This window comes from Cetorhinus maximus, chromosome 12 (genome assembly GCF_964194155.1).
Source record: "Cetorhinus maximus chromosome 12, sCetMax3.hap1.1, whole genome shotgun sequence".
NCBI classification, from domain to species: domain Eukaryota; kingdom Metazoa; phylum Chordata; class Chondrichthyes; order Lamniformes; family Cetorhinidae; genus Cetorhinus; species Cetorhinus maximus.
The window spans coordinates 118395018-118418294 of NC_135890.1; the positions used below are offsets into that span (position 1 = coordinate 118395018).

Consider the following 23277-nt stretch of genomic DNA (forward strand, 5'->3'; position numbering starts at 1 on the left):
CCCAGCAGCCCTGCAAATCTTTTCTCTCCAGATAGTTATCCAATTGCCTTTTGAAAGCCATGATTGAACTTGCCTCCAGCACACCCTCAGGCATTGTATTCCAATATACTGGACATAGAATTTCTTCATAACTAACTGCAGATTGATCAGTAATGTCATTATAATGCTAAACAATCCTGCAAAAAAAAAAATACCATGGCACACCAAGGCCACAGAGCACTGGACATTCAGTGCTAGCAAAATGACAGAAGAAAAAAATTCCATATGTAGGATGTACTAGTGGTGATTTTTATGTTTCAGGACTTAGACAATGGTTCTAAGAAGTTAGAGCTTCATTTGTGCTGTTTGACATTATAAGGAAATAATTGCAGAGTATAATCAATTACTCTCATATGGACATTATTTTTTGTGTATTTCTTGACCACGTAAGGCCATATTGTTTGTTCGTGGATACTCAGTCATGGAATTGTGGAATCAAAGTGAGATGAGTAGCTCCCATTGAGAGTTACAAAATATTTGCTCTTATGCAGAATTCTGTAGGCTTTAGCTTCCATTATTTTTTATATAAGGTAAAATATGAACTGTTAAACAGGCTATGCAGATGACTGATATTTAAATGGTTTCACACATGTAAGTTCTAAGTAAGCTGTACCTCTACTTAAAAAAAAAATTGCAAAAGTAAATCATACATGGAAAACCATTACCAAAAATAGTTTATTGCACAATGCTCTCCAGCAATATTATGCACAAATTTAAGTCCCTTAACATGCTTACAGAACTTTTGTACAGGATAGTTTTCATAAGTAGATCCAGAGTGTATAGACCAAATCAAAAACAAAATAAACAGAAAGCAAAAGTCAGATTAAACTGAACAGTGAGCAAACTATTCCACCATCTCAGGACAGCAACAGTTACTGAGATAGAAACAATAATTGATGTAGTGCACAAAAGTCGACAAATAGTTAAAGCAGCTTGTTAGGTTTATACATTACTTAGGTTAAGCATCTATGCCACTGTTGAAAAAGGAATTTACTTTTCAGCTCACTTGTTAGTGATATAAACATGCTTTCTTCATGACAGAACATTTTAAGTAAATGGCAGTGGGATTTTTGCTGAGTATATTCCACAATTTTTCTAAACTGTTCTTTTTTTTAAATGCACCAATAACCCAGAAATAACTTTTCTTTCTGCTCATCATGGTGAGGATGCTTAGTGCTGAGGAACGAACTACTCTTCCATTGTAGGCACCAAATTTTGGCAACCAGTACACCCAGGTAACAGGCACCTGCAGCTTAAAGCTTCCTATACTTGACCTAGCAACGTTTCTTAGTCCCAACAGAGAAAAGTACCATCTAGGGCACCTATGTAATATTTCCATTCTTCTGAATGCAATTGCCAACTACAGGGCATTTTTGATATGAGCCCATACCTAGTGAGGGCTGGGTTGAAAACTTTATCCTTCTGCTTTGGCTGGATTCAAACCCAGAGTGCTAAACTTGTGTGATCCAACCCCCTACCAGTGTTGTAAAGAAACAAAATTGTAACATTTAGATGAAGTCATATATTAGTGTGTGCACAGAAGCAAAATATAACACCCGAAAGAGCATCTTCAGCATTTGCTACTAAGGTCAGGTCAAGTCAGTTTATATATTTGGGGTTGTCTTAGCTCCACAAACTTGGAGATCAAAAAGGTGCAAAATATGTTTTTAAACTATGGCTTCTTCCAAGAGGAAGAACAAGCCTTCTTTATGTTAAGATTAAAGTGTACAAAACATACTAATGTCCTCAGTTGAACTTTGACTTATTTAGTACCAACATAATGCTGCCTGAGCCTTAAGCTAAACAAATATATCTCGAACTTTCAGAACTGTAAAACAAAAAACTTACAACTTTTTAAAGTTAAAATGTAATTTTAATAAATTAGAATCAATATTTTTTTATCCTTTTAAGCCCTTCCTGTATTTATTCCCCTCCCCCATCACTTAAGGGTAGGAATCCCCAGACAGACGGTGGTGAATTTTTCCAAGTCAGTCCATCCTAATGAATAGCCAAGGATTGACCTCCTGAAGATAAAGTTACCTCCCACCTCCTGTTGCTCTTTTTTCCTTCTCTTTGAATGGACCCCGTAGCCTGACAAAAATCACATGTGGAAGGTGGATTCAAGCGGCTACAGGTGATATTTAAATCCATAACCAGTAGTATGAAGGAATACTTTGCTGCTAGGCTGCCAAGAAAACCAGAATGTAAATAAAGCACAAGGAGGTCTGGAAAACATTCCTACTCGTCAGCATTACTGAGGGCTTTTATATTCCCGGCGATACAGAAATTGTTCCCTACTGACAGGTCCTATTTGCATGGTTAGTATTTGCAGTGTTGTCGAGGTCAGTTTCTGTACTATTGCTGGACAGCTCTGCTGCTGCTGGGGTGGTGCCATCAGCAGTAAGTTCCATCAACTGTCCTTCCATTTGTGTCCATGACGACATTGATTGGTGTACAGTGACTGTGTGCTCCTCCATCTGTCGCTGTAAACTGTCCATCTCTTGCCTTTGGATAGTAGAAGAGAGGATTTTTTAAAAAAATTACAAATAGACCTTCTATGTCTTTGCCCGCAGATAATCCAAGATCTGAATAATCCTGCAGCAATACATTAACTGTCACAGTGAAACAAAATTTACAGAAGCAAAAGTAAAATACCGTAAAAGCTGGAAATCGGAAATAAAAACAGAAAATTGCTGAAAATACTCAGCTGATCAGGTAGCATCTGTGGAGAGAGTTAATGTTTCAGTTTAACAACTCTTCATTGAACTGATAAATGGTCATTGGCCAGAAATGTTAATTCTCTTGCTCCACAGATGCTGCCTGACCTACTGAGTATTTCCAAAATATTCAGTTTTTATTCACTGAAGCAAACACTGAGATACAGGACCCTTATATATATTTGCAACAAGCATCACTGCTTCAAGAAACTTGCTTAAGATAGGAGGACAAAACCTGGTTTTGTCTCCACAAAACTCTCGTCTCAGTTATTTTGCCCAATCTCCCAAAATGGAGTTGAAATATTTGCTTACAATGCAAATATCTTCCTTCCTCCAACCTGAAATCTTTATGTCATAGGACTTAGATAATTATAGAGATGCTTGTTTCTTCCCCTATACTTCCCACAGTGGATTTGCAGTTCTTGCTCAAGCTGTCCATTATGGGAACACTGTAGAAAGCTGATGTTCCCTTCTGTTGATTTTCCAATGTGCAGCACCTTAAAGAGGTGGTCATTCACCATGGTTCAAACATAGCTAGCTGATCATTTGATGAACACTGGCATGGGTGCAGCATCAAAAAGCCTTATAAACATTCATTCACTTCTGATCCCACTAAACCACTGAGAGCATTTGTATTAAATGCTGTGACTCAGAATTCTTAATTAACATTTTAACCTGCATAAAACATTATAAAAATTAAACCTTTATTGTCCAACCATTCTCCAGATTTGTAACATTAAATTAATTTTATAGGCAAGCTTAATGATTTTAGTATAGATCATTTAATGTATGCTTAGATTATAGATGGTCACTGCGTGGTTTATCTTCAACTGGATCAGAAATCCAAGACTGAAGACACTTATGAAAAAGCAAGTTAAGCAATAAGCTCAATTCAAGTTGCAGTATTTGGTTGCTTTCCTGTGGGAGCTCTCCTGATTTGCACTTTGTCTCAAAAACAAACCTTCAATCCTTTTGTCCTTGAAAACTATCATCCCATTTCCAAGCTCCTTTTCTATTTCAAAACCACTGACTGTGCTCTTGCCTCCCAAATCCGTGCCCACTTTTCCTACAACTCCATGCTTGAATCTCTTCAGATCATGTTTTCACCCTTGTCACAGGGTTAAAACTGCCCTAATCAAAGTCACAATAACATCCTCTATGATAGCAGAGCACTATCCCCCTTCATACCTTTTGAGCTCTTTGCAATCTTTGACATCATTGACTGCACAAATTTCCACCACCCCATCTTCTCTGTTGTGAAGCTCGGTGGGACTGCCCTTGCTTAAAAGCGCTCATATCTATCCAAGTAGAGGCAGAGTATCTCCAGTAATGGCTTCTGTTCCCGCCCTGGATCTTTTTTCCTTTCCTTATCTTCAAGTCACAGGCTACTTTAAGCTTCTTTTAAGTGCAGATTTTTCTTTAAGCAGGTAAATTAAGCATTCTTCACTTAAGATTCTTATATAACTTTGGCCCAAATTATGCCATAGGTGTGGCCATCACTGCTTACTGTTACCAAGGAGTAAATTGGACAGTGACTTTATGTCTGCACAGGCTCAGTTAAACACAAAAATCAGGAAGCTGCTGTCCAGTTTCCCTGTTCCTTCACAATCTTCTCTATTACCGGTACCTCTCCAAGAGGCTTGGCATTTAAACAGATGAAGGGCATGAGGCATTGCTACTTACCCACTAGATAAGTCATAAAGTTAGGACTTGTGCATTCAAGTAATTGAATTTTTAACAGCGTGTTCATGCTAACTCTTAATTATTGCCAATTAGTGCCATCTGTCGCTGAAAATTTATTTTACAAGCATGAAGTATCATTTCTTCATATTATAATACTGTTGGAGACTTTAATTTTTTTTTTACTTTTTCTGTGTCTTATCTTTTAGTCCCATCATTTTCCCTGTTCTTAATATTTTGCTTTCTGTACAAAAACTGATGAGTTAAATATTTTAATTTATATTTCCTGGTTTAGAATTTACATGCCTCTGTTAGGGTTCTTCAATCTCATTAGTGTAAGCAACAGTGTCTCTCTTCAGCTTGTCCCAGATCCCCTGTAGATAGCACAGCAGCGCTAAAATGGCTCTTTAATAAAACCAAGTTGCCACACAAAAGCCCACTACAAATCTGTGGACAATCCGAAGTACAATAAATGGAAATGCTGTTTCTTTGTCGCAGAAAACAAAATCCAGGGCATTATTTAAACTCAACAACCATGTTAAATAAAAGTCTCTGTTTATTGCTGAATAATAATTTTTGAATAGGGCTATGAAAGTTAATATTGTAATTAACCAAAGCTTTGGAAAATAAGTAGTACAGCCTGTTTCTGATGCATAAATTGTGTACAACTGGTGCCAACAAAATAAAGCTGCCAGCTGGAAATCTGTTTTTTTAAAACTGTTTTAATACATTAACCATCTCCCATATCCTAATTTCAAGGTTATGGAGAACAGGAGACTGACAAGTGATAAAATCTTGTCAAGTGCCAAACAAAGTCAAACTATGACCACAAAGCTCATGGGGTTTATTTTTTTTTAAACATTCATTTTCAGAATTCAAGCATTGCTTGCAAGGTCAGCATTATTGACCCTTGCCCTTGAGAATGTGGCAGTGAGTTACCTTCTTGAACCACTGCAAGCATAGTGATTTCATACAACCTAGTGGCTTGCTAGGCCACTTCAGAGGGCATTTAAGAGTCGATCACATTGCTGCGGGTCTTCAGTCAAATAGAGGCCAGGCCAAATAAAAACAGCAATTTCCCTTCCCTAAAGGACTTTCCCTTCCCTAAAGAACATTAGTGAATCATTTGGGTTTTTACGATATCCAGTAGTTTCATAGCCACCATTAGTGACACCCGCTTTTTAATTAGATTTATTTAATAGACTGAATTCAAGTTCCCCAGAAATATTATTTTATTCTAAATATTTCTACCCACAGTAGCTTTGTAAAGCTTGGGGATTATTTACAAGATTATTCAATTATGGAATCAGAAATGGATTACTGCAAAATATATCATATATTAATCAGAGCACACAAAAAAATCCCAAAACCGACCATTTTGCAGGGAACTTACCTCAACTGCTTTAAACAACTGTGGAGGTTGTTAAGAGGTTCTTTACTCACAGCTGTCGGTGGCCTGAGTAATTCCTCAAGGAGGGAGGCAGGTACAGGGCAATCGGGGATCTTTACTGGGGTCACAGGATTTGACGAAACAGCATCTCCTTTCAACTCTATTCTCTGTTCAAAACAAAGTTTATTTAAATTATAGTATTACATTGTAATTACAACATAGAAACAGGCCATTTGACCCAATAATTCTATACTGGTATTTATGTTCCACGTGAGCCTCTTCCCACTCTATTTCACTCACCCTACAGACATATCCTTTTATTTCTTTCCCCCTCATGTACATAGCTACCTTATGCCTAAATGCATCATTACTTTAATCCTACAAAATAATGTTATGGCACGGCGGATGGTAAATGCCGAGCTACTCAAATCCCAGAGAGAAACTTGAAACAGCCGCCACAACTGTTCTGCAATTTGTATTTTATTTCGAGATGCGTGCCTTGAATTCGGTAATAATAAATCCACCGAGACTTAGAGGTTTTTTCACAAAACCAAATTAGACATGTATTAATAAAAGAAAAGATTTTAAGCACATACATAGGTCTACAAATTACTACTATATTAACTCCCAAATCTCCTAATTAATCTGGCTCCCAGTTACACCTCCGTTAAGGCAATAGTAAAACAAAATATTTTAACAGACCCAGGCAAAGCACACAATACCCTGGACAATGATATTCAAAGTGAGTTTTCTTAGCCTTGGTTCCTGTAGACAACAACTTGATGCAGAGGCTGGAGGCTTTTCACGCTTGTGTTAGATCTTAGAATGCCTTCTCCTTTGCATATAACCTCATCTCCTTTATACATGTTTCTCCCTTTTCAAAGTAAATTCCATTGTTCCAATATGTCTTTGTAACTTTACTTTTCTCATAATATAAATCTTTCACAGTACTCATATTATCAGTAACCTTTGGGAAAAATAAACACACTGTTTGGCTTAGTTTCCTTTAGCTAGGTGTAACATCCTACCATCTCTTTGAAATTCAAACTACTCTAATTTATCTAAAAATGTAAATTTTCCTCACACCTCACATCCTAAAACTTCAGCCATGTTTACGTATTCAGCATTTCAAACCCAGCTTCCCTTCTGATAACTCAACAGCTCTAAACCAGCTGTCTCCAATTCAATTAAACCACACCCCCCCCACAAACACACAGCTGGAATTAAATAATGCATTTCAGAAAAGTGCTGCAGAATTCTCCAGGATGTTTTTGCCATCATTCACACAGACAGGATTAAAATTAATTACTACAATCATTTCCGTGTAGATTTCCCATCATTGATACTATTTAAATATTACCTGGAGAAAGAACATCTAATGTGATATTTTCTGTTGGTATCAAGTTATGTAACCGAATAACAAAGGGATTAGGTTCAAGAGTGATCTGTACTAGCAAGCAGCAGCGAGTAGTTACAATCTGAAATCCTATTGCGCCTTCAAAAGAGATTTGGATAATTATCTGAAGGGAAAAAAAAATTGCAAGGCCAGGGGGTGGAACTAGCTAGACTGCTCTTGCAAAGAGCCAGCATGGACTCGATGAGCTGAATGGTCTCCTTCTGTGCTATAACCATTCTATGATTCTATGAAATATCAAACACATTGGGATAAGCAACATAAAACATCAGACATGGCATAATCATGTTCAATATTTCATATCCCTTTTCTTAAAGCTAATTTCAGGCACATTAGAAATCGATGCAAGTGGCAATTGATGCTGGCTCAATTCTTACTTTTAAATCCGAGATTGATGTTTTTGTTAACCGAAGGTATTAAGGGGCATGGGGCAAAAGCGGGTATATGAAGTTGGGTCACAGGTCAGCCATAATCTCTTGGAATTGCATGAAACAGACTCTAGGGGCAAAATGGTCCACCTGTTCTTCTGCTCAGCTGAGTTGGGCAAGGTCACAGCAACACACACACTTAGCTTTTCAGACATCTAGTCGAGTCCAAATATCCCAGGGCAGAAACGACACCATTCTGTTCTGCCCTAGAGTTACCCGTTTACCTTGCGTGTCTTTGTCTGTTTGAGGTCCATCTTCAATTGGTGGTTTTGCTGCAGTAGTGTCTTCATGGTATTTCTTAGTTCTGACACCCTAGTTTGGAGCATGAACTTGTCCTTACGGGTTACTGTCAGCTCCTCCTGCAGCTCCTCCAGATTAGTCTTGATACCCTGCAAAATACAGTGTAAGGAAGAATCAGCTACATTTTAAACTATTTTAAATTTAAATAAGCTAGTAATAAACACCACTAAAAATATGGTGGAAATGTATAAATTCCATTGAAAAATCTTTAATTACATTAGCCCATTAGTTATCTGTTTAATAAGGATGAAGCCAACAGAAAATAAATGCAGATTTTTGTCCCAATTTTGAGGGATAGTTTAGTTGAGGACCATGTCCATTTGAAACATGACTGAAACTATCCAAAAAGTACCCTTAAGACGTTTCCTTTCAGAAACCAAAATGTGCATGTAAAAACAAGAGGTATATAAATCTCCCCACGCATTGTAGATCAAAAAGGCAGGTAGGTACACTAGTGATATTCCTAAAATTAGTTACCAGAGAACAAATTCATAACAGCTCAGGCCAGATTCCCACCAAAGATCCTCCTCCCCAATTTTCTTTTCCTGGGTGAGATCTGGAACTCAAAGTGTGAAGCTCAGGTATGAGGCTATGCTCTACTACTCTAAAGCTCACTGTCAGCGACATTTCATATCTTTCCATAGCATGTTAACTAACATGGTGCCAGGGCATGGCACAAATGACACATTTACCCATTATTCCTACTGTTTCAGTAGCAGTAAATAACACTTGCATTTAGTGAGTTGCCTGAAATGCATAACTCAATATTTGACTATTCAGCTAAAAGTTGAATATTTTTCCAGATTAAATTTGTCTATTTGTTTACATTCTGAACTTCCAGGTCACAGGATTTTTAAAACAAATGGTGATGGGGAAGACTACCAAATTGCCAAAAGTCTCAACTCATTCAGCAGGAAACATTTTAAGATGACTACCACGTAACAAAAAAGGGTGCAAAGTTTAGATACTTATACACAGAGACAACTAAACAGGACTCCTCTTGCTAACGTCTCCCACCTGTAGAGCTTCCTGTAGTCCTTCCAACTCCTTCTGACCACGCTGTTCAGTCAGTGACAGCTGCTGCCTTAAGGCTTGTAGATCTCTTTCCTTTTGTTCAACTTCCCATTTCAAGTCCTCCACCTGAAAAGAAAGACTTTTTACTTTGCCATAATCACAATTACCAGTCTATGTATAGGAGGCATTCCCCAAATTAATTCCCATTTCTGGCAACCAATTCCACCTTCCTTTGCTGAAGGGACAGATGGCAACCACACAGATGACTGAATGTGTTTAATATACTCTGTTTATAATTAAAATCTTTAGCAAATTTAGTGCCACAGGTTTATTGATGGGATTAAAATATAATACTTGAACAGGGCTGAACCATCACAGCAAAAATTTCTCCACACTGTAGTTACGTCTTTAAGGCATCGGCAGTTATTAGTTATCACACATTTATGTCATATTGGTCAACAAGAACTTTCAAAATCAAGGTTGTCTAGGGATCCAAAAACATGTTAAAAAAAAGGCTTGTACAATATGAATACCCCTAATGAATATTTCTAACCGCTCCAGCTACTTCCACCACAACACCATTTGTAGTCGGGTACAGCATATTTCAGCAAGAATTACTATAAATGCCAATGAAGCAGCTGCAAAATCATGAGGCTGCTACTATAAATATATGACATCTCCTCGCGGTCCGATTCCTCAAAGTCATTCTCCCCCCAACCCTACCTGTGTTAACAAATCGTTCCGACAGCTGCCAGCTCTCCTCTAGTATCTTGACTGAATGTTTTTCCTTTGCAAGTGAGCCTAGGTAGTATGGCAGTGGGCTATTTGACTATAGAAACATCATATCTCCCAGTACAGCAACACAGCCTGGATATCCAGTGTGGATCCTCTGATCTACAGGCTTAAGACACCAGGCCATAACTTTACCCACAAAGATTAGTTTTTAAGTGCAAAAATCTATAGCTATTTTCATAGCATCCTACCACACTAGAATAGCTTTTCACTATCACTAGATCTGCAGCACAGATGGTCTCGACAAAGATTATGTCTAGGAGTGAGTTGTGTGCGACCCTGACAAAACATTTCTGTTTAAAAAGATATAGGTACAAAAATTCACTGCAGACCATGCAAAAAATTAAACTGGATACATACGCTACATCACCATTTTCATAATGATTAAAGCTCCCAATACACCTTAAATCAAATCTTTCCTTCCCCTCCACCATTCCATCACCAAGCAAACAGAATTCCCATCAATAACAGACTGGTTTCTCAGACAGTATAGGTCATTATTAGGTTATCTGAGTGCTCTGTAAAAGCCTCACCATCTAGTACTACTGCACTCTGGAGACAAAGATTCTATACCTTGGGAGTACTGACTTAAGTATTGAGCGCTAAACCTTGGTCTATGCATCTCCATAAGAAAGTGCATGAGCCAATTCCTGCCATAAAAGATTTGCAATTTAGTATGGGATAGCTGATATTGGACAGAGCATGGGTTTGTATGCTCCCGCCAATATCAGCTATCCCAAGATTTTTTTTTTTTTAAAAACACCAGGAATTGACTCATGTACATTTTACAAATGGAGACATTTGAGCCAAGGTTCAGCACTCATCATCCTTTATAGATTTCCAAAGCAGTCTCTCAGGTTTGTTTTTTATTTTGCTTACTCAGCCAACTGTCCTACCGAGATACAAGAAACATGACTGTCCCTAGCAAATGATAATGAACATAATGTGCAGTGCTACAGTGTGCTCAGAAAGGAAAGAGCAGTCAGGGAGGGTGTATGGCCCTATATGGGAGATTGAGGTTGACCCAGTGAGAGGTCAGGCACCCTGGTTGAACTTTTTTTAATGTGAAACGGTCAAAGCTAACACAACGGATATGCTATAGAATACCAGGTCAGGAATAGGAAAAGGGTCATGTTTTCCCCATGAAGAGATTAGAAGAGAATGTGAAAACGAAGCTTACTTTCATGGGCGGGGGGACTTTAGTCAAGTATAAATTGGGACTATCCAAGAGATTTGTGCTCCAGAGTGAACGGACATAATGCTCACTCCACAACCCAGAGCATCAGTAAAGCTATGAGATATATTCGCTTTGTAATGGTAAGACATGGATAAGGGTACTATCAAGTATCATGTGGGGAAATGGAGGGTTGGGGTGGAGGAGACCCATTTGAAACAACTGACAGGGTCTTGTTATAAATTCTTGCATGAAGAAGAACAGCATTTCTAACAATGCAGCACTACCTCAGTATTGTGTTATAGTGCCACCTAGATATTTGTCGGAATGTGACTTGAACCTACAACCACACTCATTCAGGCGGCCGGTTGGAACATTGATGAAAATGGAACCGAGTCATGAGAAGGCAAAGACAGGTGAGTGATGCATAAAACTATTTTCACTCATCAGGGTTTCAAACTTAAGTGGTCAAGGCCTATGCTGAAACTGATTGATCAAGATATGCAGGTACCACTGTATATAACATAGATGCAGCCACAAGGCAAGTTGTACCTCCTGGTTTACAGTAGCTGGTTTGTTAAGCTGCTCATCCAGCTGTTTCTGCAATAATTTAAGCTGAGAGTGAGCTGCAGCCAATTCCTCCTGGAACTGTGCTACTTCCTGAGAGTGTTTCTTATCCTGGGCTCTGCAATAGAACACAATAGGAGCAAGGTTAGATAAACCCAATCATAACACAACAGGAATTCCAGGCACCATTAAGAAATCAGATTATTTAAAAGGTACAGCTTTCATCTAGCTGAAGCTACCTGATGGAACTGAAGGCTGTGCAATGCAAGATATGAGCTGGGTTTCCAAAGAAATGGTGTCACATTTTGAGCAACTGTTGAAGAAAGACTGCTGTGGTTTCTTTGACCATTATGAGTCAGCCCATTTCTTATCTTTCAGCTGGGTACATTCATATCTTATAACGAATATTCGTGACTGTAGAAGGCAGCCAACTGTTTGATAGTTTAGGAAATATTTAATGAAGATTTCCAACTACTTTTTTTCTGTTCCTTCATGTAGTTGAACCATTTTGGCCAAAAGATCCCAGAACTAATTCTGTAGAAACAGGCCATCCTGCTCAAGTCTGCTCATGAGCAAACAGCTCCAAATATATTTACCCACCTAAATCCCACACTTCATCTTTTTCCCTAGTGGAGATAGTTAGTGACACTTGCATGATGGTTTTTAAAAAATTAATTCATGGGATGAGGGCTTTGCTGGCTGGTCCAGCATTTATTGCCCATCCCTAGTTGCCCTTGAGAAGGTGGTGGTGAGCTGCCTTCTTGAACTGCTGCAGTCCATGTGGTGTAGGTACACCCACAGTGCCGTTAGGGTTAATATGATCGACTTGAATTTCTATGATTCTATAAAACGTATCAAACCCAATCATTAAACAAGTCCATTAGACATCACTCCAGATAGAATGCTGCACAGGATTAGGGGCTGGGATTTCACAAACTCTAGAATTTAAATCAACCTGGCAATGCTGGGCAATTCTGACCCCACCCACCCCACCAAAAACTGACCATTGTGTAAGAAGGATTCATGAGGTGCATGGTGCCGGAGAGGCTAGTTGGCGTTTTAACACTTAGGGTTTCAACATTCCTCCCACAGTGTCATTGCTCAGCTCTGCGATTAGATGTCAGATGTGTATAACAGTTATCTTACTGAAGTTTATCAGCTTCTGCCTGCAGAGCTTCTACAAGCTGTTCTTTGGCGTGCAGCTCTTTCTTCACCTCACTGAGTTCAAGGGCAGCTGCCCTGTAGTGACGACGATTGTGTCCAGCCTCAGCCTTGTTTGCTGAAACCTATAAATAATTTAAATAAAGATAAAAATAAAATAGACCTACCATAAAAAACAATGCCAAAATAGTGCTTTAATTTCATTTCCATTAGTGAGGTGGAAATATTGCATAATCTCAGCAGATCTCCATTCTCCACCTTCCCCTGTCATCTTGAAGTTGTCTCTCTGGTTTGTGTATTGTTTAACAAATGCTATCAGCCCTTCAGCATCCCACATCCAGGTCACTATTCTTAGACAGTGAGCATCGACAGCCTTTGAACTATAAAGGGCAACACACCAGAGCATTCTGCTGTCCACATCCATGGTCCACACGTGCATTGCCTGCAGAAATCACTAGACAGCAGTAGGAGCTGGGAACCCTGGCTGATAGTATCCAAATCCTAGCTCATTGTATGCTAAATGCCAATTGTAGCATTTCAATTGATGACCAGTCTGAGACCCACTTCCTTAGCAGAGAGTTTTATGATTCAATCCTACACTGAGCTGTGTCTTAACCATTTTTTGATAGAGGAGATGTTGATTAAAGCAACCAGTTTGCTATATTTTGCGATAGTTTTCGATACAATTTACAAGCTAATGTCAGCATATGCAGCAAGACAGGCAATTTTGTAGTGTGCTCATTCACTCAATCGTCTGAATTGCAGTTTAATGGAACAGTTAGAATTTTTCTAAACCTTTTCACGTTGATGCCTTTCTTCAGTTTAAATCTGGAATCCCAGAGAAACAGACATTCCCGTGCTCCAAACCTCTACTTTTGGAGTGAAAGCATTAAAACATTAAGGTAAAACTGATGCATCGGTTTTCGACTGCTACTAAAGGTTTACTGTTCCTTGAAATGAACACTTAAAGCCACCATTTACCTGCTGTTTCAGTTCATTAACGTTTCCTTTCTCCTTTTCCAGTGCAATCTGCAAGGCTTGTACCAATTGCTTCATCTGCTGATCCTCCTCTTCCTTTCGTTTTAGGACTGCTTGTACCTGTCCAAAAAAAATAGTCACTCCATGAAATCTTGCTACCATTGGATGTTACCAAGAGAGGCAGTATTCTGTTATTTTTTTCCATTTTGAAGTAGAGCATGGATATTAATGGAACAGATTTAATCACAAAGTTGGGGGAAGGGAAAAGGGACCGAATGGTTGTCAAACCGGTTTGTCAAGATCATCACGGATTTTTCACAAGACAGATTTTGGGTTGGCTGCATTAGCAGACTACAACACCATTCGCTGTTGCTTTACTTAGCCCTTGGAGCAGCACCAAGCTCTCAATGTGGCACAAACAAACTGCTGGGGGCCGCTGAGCATCTGCGATTCTTGATTTGACACGAACAAAAATTGACCAGATTGACCATAACGTGACCATCTGGGTCTTCTAGATTGGGAGTAGTTCTGGAACTGGTTCTCTGCCAGACAGAAAGCAATTTTGCACCATGGACCCCACTTCCAAAAATATGGTAGATATTGTTCAAGTGTTGAGAGGCCCATTTAGAAATAACTAGCTAAAGTGGCATTTTTTTAAAAAAGGGAAGATGGAGGAGCACTGTTACCTCTAACTTCTGTTTGCTGTGTGTGTCAGCCTGTTGCACTGCCATGTCCCTTTAAGATTGACACGCGCCTGCTAATGCATGCATCTTAAAGGGAACGTTATTTGTGCACAGCCTGTTTTAGAGGAACACTGGTAAGGAGAGAGAAAGAATGGAGAAGGTTAGCAAGCAGAAGTGTTTAAAATAAAATTTTAAATATTTTTAGATCCAGGAGATTAACATTAGAATAAAAGTAAGAATAACATTGCTAATTGGAGTGTTTCAGTATTTAAGGTCAGGAGCTGATTTTTTTTTTGCAAAATGCTCACAGTATCTGGAATTCCTTTAATCCGCAGCACTCTTGGGATTTAACAGTAGAAATAACTCCTGACTAAAAAAAAACCCTCTGATTTGAGCTCATACCTGAAGGTTAAGTTGTACAAGATCTGCTTCTCTCTTTGACAAGGCAGTCTCCAAGATGCTGGTGTGCTCTTTCAGTGCAGCATGGGACTGACTCAGGCCAACAAGCTTCCCTCGTTCATGTTCCAACTCCAGAGTCAGATTTTTATTGGCTTCTTCCAAGCGTCTTATCTTTTTCCTATAACCTCTTGACTCTTGAAGCTAAGTGGGAGAGAACTGAAGCCATCATGGTGAACAGAGAATTTGTGCAAAATAAAATAATAAGCCTTCATACTCATCGTAATTAACCCCACAAAATATATGGAAGAACTTTGGTTGCAAAAGTAAAATGTAGTCTCAGTACACAAAGAGACAATATGAACTGTTCAATAGATTCAAACTGTGTATTTTGCAATTTCTACTACACTACTAGTGACTGGAACAGTTTCAGGTGCAATTCTTCTAATTCTGGCCATTTCACAAACACCTGTATAAAAAGCAGTCTTTACCTTCAACCAGAACTACACCTTCCAACATCCCTCAGAACAGAACACTCCTTCCACCACTGACAAAGTGGCAGCAGTGTGTACCATCTGCAAGATGCACTGCAGCAACTCACCGAGACCCCTTCAACAGCATCTTCTAAACCCGCGACCTCTATTACCTAGAAGGACGAGAGCAGCAGGCGCATGAAACATCACCAGCTGCAAGTCTCCTTCCAAGCCGCACACCATTCTAACTTGGAACTATATAACCGTTCCTTCACTGTCGTTGTGTCAAAATCTGGGAACTCCCTCTGTAACAGCATTGTGGGTGTACCTACACCAGAGGACTACAATAGTTCAATAAGGCGGCTCACCACCACCTTCTCAAGATATTAGGAATGAGCAACAAATGCTGGCCTACCCAGCGACACCCACATACTGCGAACAAATAAAAAATAAAAGAACACCCCGTTTAAATTTTGCGAGAAGAATCACAACAATTCAAGAGAAAAACTACCACAAATGCTTGAATTAGATTGTTCTTAAGGAACGAATGGTTGGAATAGAGCCTATCAAAGGAATGATAACAAATACCTTCATTCAAAAAACAAATTATTTATGACAATCCCTTGAAATTAGAGAAATCACAGGGGAAGTGGGGGAGAGGAGGAGCAAATAAGAGATAGAGAGAGAAAAACAATGGAAACGATTGAAGGCGTTTGCAGGTGAATGTATTAGACAGCATCTCATGTACAGCTGTAGATGAACAGGTTTGATTTGCCCCTGACCTTTAACTTTGGTTTTTCCTCTCCTGAGGATGGCAGATTTGTGCTGCGGTAGTTTCACGTGTGTGAGCAGGTGGTACATCATCCAAGACACTGGTTTTGATCCGTGAATCCAAGGTTGAGAGGCAGGATAGGCCATTCACCACCACAGCCAAAGACGACCCTGTCTTTATCTGAAATCTGTACACAAGCACCTTCCAGCTCAATACTGAATGACCCCATTGCCTCGATGACCCTGCTGGTACTTCACTGAAATTTAACTAAACGACAGGGAACAAAACCTAGCAGCTAGCCGACTCTTATGGTGTACACCAACACTGAACTTAGTTTTTCACTGTACAAAGATGTGTATTGAAAATTCTGATGAGGATACAAGTACTTGATCAATATAAGGCTAGAGTACTAGAATTTTAAAAAAAGCAACTTTAAACGAAGGTTAAATACAACAGCTTTGTTTTTTGCTAAACTCTCTTGCTGTTTATTTTGTAAGAGAAAGCTGACTGAATGCAATCAACACAGTTAAGACAACATTCTTCTGGGGTGTGCTAAACCTTAGGTTGTGCTCTCAAATAGAAAGAAAGTCATAAATGGTCAATTATTGTTCAGTTATGGCAGTAGAAGAAATAAAGCTGAACAAAAAGGACAAACTTACTGCACTTTGAAACTGAACTCAAAGCTCAAAGTATTCCAATTGTAGTAGTAATTTTACAGCTAAGCAACATCTCAACAAATACTTATGTACAATAAAATGTTTTATTAGGGCATGTTCAATTTTCAAATAAGAAAATCTCCCTCCGTGGGACAAATTCAATTTCAAATGTATTTTCACAATGCAGGAATATCTTGAAGGCAATTAAAATAATGATGGCTCCAGATATAATACATCTTAAAACCTATTTTCTTACAGTGCAACTTCAAAAAGTACTTTGCTGGTTGTAAAGTGCTTTCAGGTGTTCTGAGGTCGTGAAAGGTGCTATATAAATGTAAATTTTCACTTCTTAAATTTTTTTCTATACAATTTTGTAGAGCCCAGTAGTCATCACACCGCAAGGAGGAGGACAGGTAAAAGTGGCTTGTAAACAAAGAATGTGGTTTGCCACCATAGTGATTCACCACTTTGGGTCTGAGAAAGGAGAAAATAAAAGAATCCCAGAATTACTCCATTAATATTCACAATACATTATGCTGGGTTAAAGGGAAATTTCTTCACTACCAGCAATCCCAAAGTATAAAGTGCACCGGGATGAAATCAGGGTGGGTTTGACTGATAAGTGTCCACGCGCAGAGCTTGGTTTGGTTTAATTTTTACCTCATCCTCTAGATCCAAAACCTTCTCTCTGTAATCCTCAAGCTCCTGGCTGGTAAGAGAGATGATTGCCTGCAGCTCCTTCTCAAGGGTGGCTTTGCTGTGGTTTACTGCCTGCAGCTCCAGTTGCAAAGCCTGAATCCGTTCCTATTAATATATAAAGGGATAGCAAGATCATTTTTCCAGCCCAGCTCCAAGTAACATTGCCAATATACCCAGTAATGCCAAAAGGCACACTCCATATTTCTGCCAAAATTAACCCAAACTTGGCAAACGTTGTGTATTGGCATCACACTTCTCACTCCAAGTGAAATCCAACACAAGCTGCTTTCATTGTAGACCTTTCGAACAGTAAATAGCACTATTTTTTGTTTGAACAGGAGAACTTCATGAAAAGAAACTCCATCCTGTAAATGTCTCCCTGCATTACACACCATCGCCTGCCTGAGACGATGGGAAACCTTTGCTCATGTTATTCAAGAGTTTGACACAAGAAGGGCCAACTCTGTCAAAGAACCAGAATGATCTGAGCTCCAATCTTTACCTCTCTTCAGGGGAAGCATCTGGTTCCATGTTTGCGTCTTATCTGTAGAGTTGACCTGAGATGATATGCTTAACAGTGGGGAACTATGGTTGGAAACCTGCCGCCCATCAGTCTGTGGCTCCATTAAGCCGCACCATTCTTTGTTATGAATTTCAACCAACTAAGCTCCAGGTGCACAAAAGCAAAAAATAAAAAATTGCAGGTGATAAAAATTGGAAATAAAAACAGAAACTGCTGGAAACACTCAGGTCTGGCAGCAGGTGTTGGGAGAGAAACAGAGTTAACGTTTCCGGTTGACAACCGTCAGTTCTGATAAACATCACCTGAAATGATAACTCTGTTTCTCTATCCACAGGTGCTGCCAGACCTGCTGAGAGTTTCCAACACTTTCCGTTTCTATTATAAACTCCACAGGAACGTTTTGCATACAAGCAAACATCGAAACAAGGCAGTTCACTTAGATTTCTTCAGCTGGGGAAAAATTGTGTTTTATTAATGGGAGTCACTTAAAGACATCTAGTTCTGTCTGTTCTTAATCAGATTTCAAATAATAAAATCTCTCTCTGTGGCAAGCTGAACTTTTTTTAAACCAGCAAAACATAAAAACAGTATAGAATACTGTTTCTCACTTTATCTTGTTACAGTCCTTTTTCCCTTAGGCTTAGACATACTGCAAGGATGCTTTCATTGCCCATCCATGAGCAGCCTTGAGAAAATGTTGGTGGTTGTTTTGCAACTGAGTGGTAATTAAATCAACAACTACATAGTGTGCATAAGAGGCATGCATGGGTCAGGCCAGGTAAGGGTGGCAGGTTCCCTTCCCTATAAGATATCAAACCAGGCAGCTGTTTATAGCAATGTAGCAGTTGCCATGGTCACAAATTCTCTTCCTTTGATAGGATCTCACTCTCAGTCTGTGGCGTGTTCGTCTGGAATCACTCAATCCAGAACGTTTTCTCGTTAAATGAAATTCAACTTCAGGCCTTATTTTATCTTTGGTACCCTTTGAAGTTATCTTCATTACAACTTTTCATTAAACTACTGCAGTCAACAGCTTGGCATGCCAAGAGGAACATTTTCAGGTTGTGGGGAAACAGCAGAGGAGAGGGACAAATTGGATAGATCTTTCAAAAGAGCCAGCATAGGCATGATGGGCTGAATGGCCTCCCTTCTGTGCTGTAAAATTCTTACGAAACTCCTTTTCCATTTAATATTTTTCTGCCTTATTTTGTTTTGCCTCTGCAAGTTCAACGGCATAAATACATTTGAAAACCACAATTTAAAAAATTCATTTCTTCAAAGTGGACAGTTCTGGCTAGGACAGCATTTATTGCTCATTCCTAAATGCCCTGGAGCTGGTGGTAGGTGAGCTGTCTTCTTGAACCGTTGCAGTCCCTGTGGTGTAGGTAAACCCATAGTGCTGTACAAAAAAATAGTTTGCAAATGTATTTATGTCCTTGAACTTGCAGAGGCAAAATAAAATAAGGCAGAAAAACATTAAATGGAAAAGGAGTTTCATAAGAATTTTACAGCACAGAAAGGAGGCCATTCAACCCATCATGCCTATGCTGGCTCTTTTGAAAGATCTATCCAATTTGTCCCTCTCCCCTGTTGTTTCCCCACAACACTGAAAGTGTTTCTCTTGGCACGCCAAGTTGTTGACTGCAGTTCCAGGGTTTTAGCCCAGTGACAGTGAAGGAACAGTAATATGGTTTCAAGGCAGGATGGTGAGTGGGTTGAAGGGGAACTTGCAGGTGGTGGTGTGCCCATGCACCTGTTGCTCGTCCTTCTAGATGGTAGAAGTCACAGGTTTGGAAGGTGCTGTCGAAGGAACCTTGGTGAGTTGCTGCACTGCATCTTGTATATGGTACACACTGCTGCCACTGTGAATCGTGGCGAGCGAGTGAATGCAGAAGGTGCGGGATGGGTGCCAGTCAAGTGGGCTGCTTTGTCCTGGATCCTATCCAGCTTCGAGTGTTGTTGGAGCTGCACTCATCCAGGCAAATGGAGAGTATTCCGTCACACTCCTGATGTGCCTTGTTTATGGTGGACAGGCTTTGGGAGTGAGGAGGTGGAGTTACTCGCCACAGAATTCCCAGCCTCTGATCTGTTCTTATAGCCACAGTTAAGAGTTTAGAAACGGTAACATACTTTCAGAACTTTATCATTTCCACCCTCTGTGATCTGATCTTTCAGCTTGCTGAGCTCTGCCTCAGCAGACTCCTTTGCTCCAAGGGCCTCCTGCAGTCGACGGCTCAGGATACCGACAGCACTTTCATAAGCTTTATGTTTGGCTTTCATTTCTTTCTGTGCACTGCTGAGATCACTACCAAGCTTCTTCATTCGGGTCTTTTGTTCAGAGATACCTCTGGAAAAAAATCAAGACAATCAGGAAAATGAAGTTTATTTAGAACCTAAGGATTATTTATATATAGCTCCAAAAGAATAAGGAATGCGGGAAGGCGTAGCTATCAACAGGTCTTTGAAACATCAACACTTAACTGGAGCCATAACAAATTCAATTGTAGGATTAAAAAAAAGTGGGGTAAATACTTGAAGGGAAAAGATTTACAAGGCTATGTGGAAAGAGAAGGAACGCGAGATTAAGACCAGAAAGAGCCAGCACCATCACGATGGGCCAAATGGCCTCCTTTTGTGTTGTGCCATTCTCTAATTCTATGTTCTGTGAGGTTATATATTTTATGCAAGGTTTCAGGCAGATCCCTTGTAATTACACTGCATACATCTGAAGCCAGTAGTGGAAATGCTGGGTGGAATAACATTTTTTTTTTAAATTAGAATGAGATCCCATTCTACAACAAAAAGAAATCTTCCCTTGAACCGTGTATATTCTCATCCAATTGTTATTTGATAAACTTTTACAAAACCTTAGTATTTTTGAAGCTATTCTGGGCTGTGACATTATTGCAAAACTTGCAGTGAAAAGTTTAATGAAAGATTTGTTGATTTTCCTGTTGGTTTGTGTAAAACAATTATGAAAATAAACATGTCTCAGTAGCCATATGGAAGAGTTGCCAGGCAGTTTAAAAGTAGAAAATGTTAATCATTAATACTTGCCACTGCTGCCTAAACTTCATTTCGGAAATTTCTATGTAATAAAGTACATTCCTTAATTAGCAGGAACGGAAGCAATCAAGTTTAATCAAAAGTTTCCCTCACTTTTTAGCTTCCTCCTGCATCTGCTCCACTTGCTTCTTTAGTTCTTCATTCTCATTATAGAGTGACACTTGCTGGTTTCTGTCGAACTGCACTGACTATTAGAAAGTATAATAGGACAGATTTAATGATTTGTTGACAAGAGCAATGAAATTAAACAATGCCAACTCAGTGACACTAATGATAGGCGGCTCATGTTTAAGAGCTGTGAGATTGATGGTGTACCTGAAGCTCTGTGCTCAATTCATCACGTTCTTCCTGTGCCAACTGCAGCTGGGTTTCCAGATCAGTCATTTGCTGGTGAATGCGAGAAATCTCTTTCTGTAACTGCACATGCTCATTCTGCGCTGATTTTTTGTCAGTTTGCAACACAACCGCATCTTGTTTCAGCGCTTTCACCTCTGACTCCAGCTTTTTCTTTGCTGCCTTCATCTCATTTATTAGTTGATCCTTTGAATTTGCATCACGTCGATATGCCTCCACCATCACCTGAAGGACGATGCCAATAACAGCACAATCAACTTGAGAACATCAGCACTCTATTCCACTAATACCATTCCTCTGATTACCATCATTAGTTCAATGCATTAAAATAAATAAACACTGAAAACTTCAAGTGGCTGGACTACAAGCTACAAATCCCAGGAACATATACCTTCTGTTGAACAAGCTGTTCTTTCAGTTTCTGGGTCTGTTTCTTAAAGCTGGTATTCTCCTGTTGCATATTTTCTACCTATTAAAAAGTCAAATAAATTGCTGTAAAAATATGAACACTGAATAGTAATACAAACTTCAGAGTAATAATTGCATGATGTATTTTACAACAATCCTCAAAGGTTTTTTTTTTGTGGTTCTCCCAAAACAAATCCTTATGATAAAGACATTTCCTGCATAAATGTATTCCTCATTTTATATGCTCCTATGAGTGTACTGTTTTTTGATATCTGTTTCAATCTGTCTATAGAGCTTGTGTTGTGTGTACCAGAATTCATCCAAAAACAGATTAGTTAACTAGTTAAATAGAATTATTTTCCTTAAAGCTTTCTTTGTGCTCAAGTTGAGGGGTGTTATTGTTGGGAAATGAAACTCGTCCCATCTCAGGCAAATAAGTTTGATAATACCCAAGAGAGGTGGCAAGTTAAGCTCCTTTACCCTTCCCCCCATGACTGCATCAGTATGATATATGATTTATGATCTTTGATATGCTTTCCAATTCCTACACTAGTCATCCTGAGGGCTCTGATACAATTAGTGCTAAATTTTCTTTATTCTTTCATGGGATGTGGGCGTCACTGGCAAGGCCAGCATTTGTTGCCCATCCCTAATTGCCCTGGAACTGAGTGGCTTGCCACGCCATTTCAGAAGGCAGCCAAGAGTCAGCCACATTGCTGCGGGTCTTGAGTCAGTATGTAGGCAAGGATGGCAGATTTCCTTCCCTAAATTAGATGGGTTTTTGCGACAATCGACAATGGTTTCATGGTCACCATTACTGAGACTAGCTTTTCAATTCCAAGTTATTCGTTGCATTAAAATTCCACCAGCTGCCATGGTGGGATTTGAACCCTTCCCCCGCCAAACATTAGCCTGGACTTCTGGATTGGTAGTCCATTGACATTACCACCACACCACATCTCCCCTACCCCCCAGCCATTCTGATGGCCATTTTGTGCTATAGGTCCAAACCTACAAGGAACTGGATTAAGACTGCCCATAATTAATGTCATATTGGAGTCAACAAGCAGCAGTCACAGAAAACTTTCAACACAGCAGCCTGGGTTGTATCTAAACTTAAAAGCTCCAGAGGGGAAAGACCTGTGCCAGTAGCCCAGTGTGCATATCCGCTTCCCTCTCCCTAGTAAATACTAAAGTAAAATTGCTTCATATTTCTGCCATTTTATTATCAGTGCCTGTGATTTTATTCTGACTGTCCCTTTTAGGTACAACCCCATTCTGACCATCCTTTTTTTTTTAAAAATGTGGTTGTGGACTTTTTTGTTTTATGTTTCTTGATCATTTAATTTCATAATTTCCCTTTGCCTCAAGTTCTCTCCTAAATTCTTCATATTCTACCTCGTCATGCTCGCCTCTGCTGTCCATGTGCCTCTTTCCTCACCCTCAACTTTTCCCAGGTGTCTTTCTTTATCCATGGTGCCTGATTAGGTTTAGTTCATTCCTGTATTTTAGTGGAATATATTTTTCCTGGACTTTGTTGAACACCATTTTAAATGTTTCCCATTGTTACTCTACATCATTGTTTCCCAATAC

The 23277-nt window shown here is 39.4% G+C and overlaps 1 protein-coding gene across 8 annotated transcripts in view; it reads right to left on the reverse strand.

The window, feature by feature from the left end:
• Window positions 1-690: 690 nt before the first annotated feature.
• Window positions 691-23277, reverse strand: part of golga3 (golgin A3) — a 62327-nt gene continuing 39740 nt past the window's right edge. For 6 of the 8 annotated variants that reach the window (XM_078554520.1, XM_078554521.1, XM_078554518.1 and 3 more), the window contains exons 11-23: window positions 21668-21745; window positions 21238-21501; window positions 21016-21110; window positions 19987-20203; window positions 17295-17438; window positions 14740-14937; window positions 13658-13774; window positions 12662-12801; window positions 11501-11633; window positions 8986-9108; window positions 7893-8057; window positions 5830-5993; window positions 691-2544 (exon numbers count right to left, since the gene is read on the reverse strand). In XM_078554520.1, coding sequence (XP_078410646.1) covers window positions 2334-2544; window positions 5830-5993; window positions 7893-8057; window positions 8986-9108; window positions 11501-11633; window positions 12662-12801; window positions 13658-13774; window positions 14740-14937; window positions 17295-17438; window positions 19987-20203; window positions 21016-21110; window positions 21238-21501; window positions 21668-21745 — 2049 coding nt within the window. In that variant the 3' untranslated portion in view covers window positions 691-2333. Of the gene's footprint in view, window positions 2545-5829; window positions 5994-7892; window positions 8058-8985; window positions 9109-11500; window positions 11634-12661; window positions 12802-13657; window positions 13775-14739; window positions 14953-15988; window positions 16166-17294; window positions 17439-19986; window positions 20204-21015; window positions 21111-21237; window positions 21502-21667; window positions 21746-23277 lie in introns of those variants that run through there. The other 2 variants (XR_013578241.1, XM_078554522.1) reach the window with 2 other exon arrangements.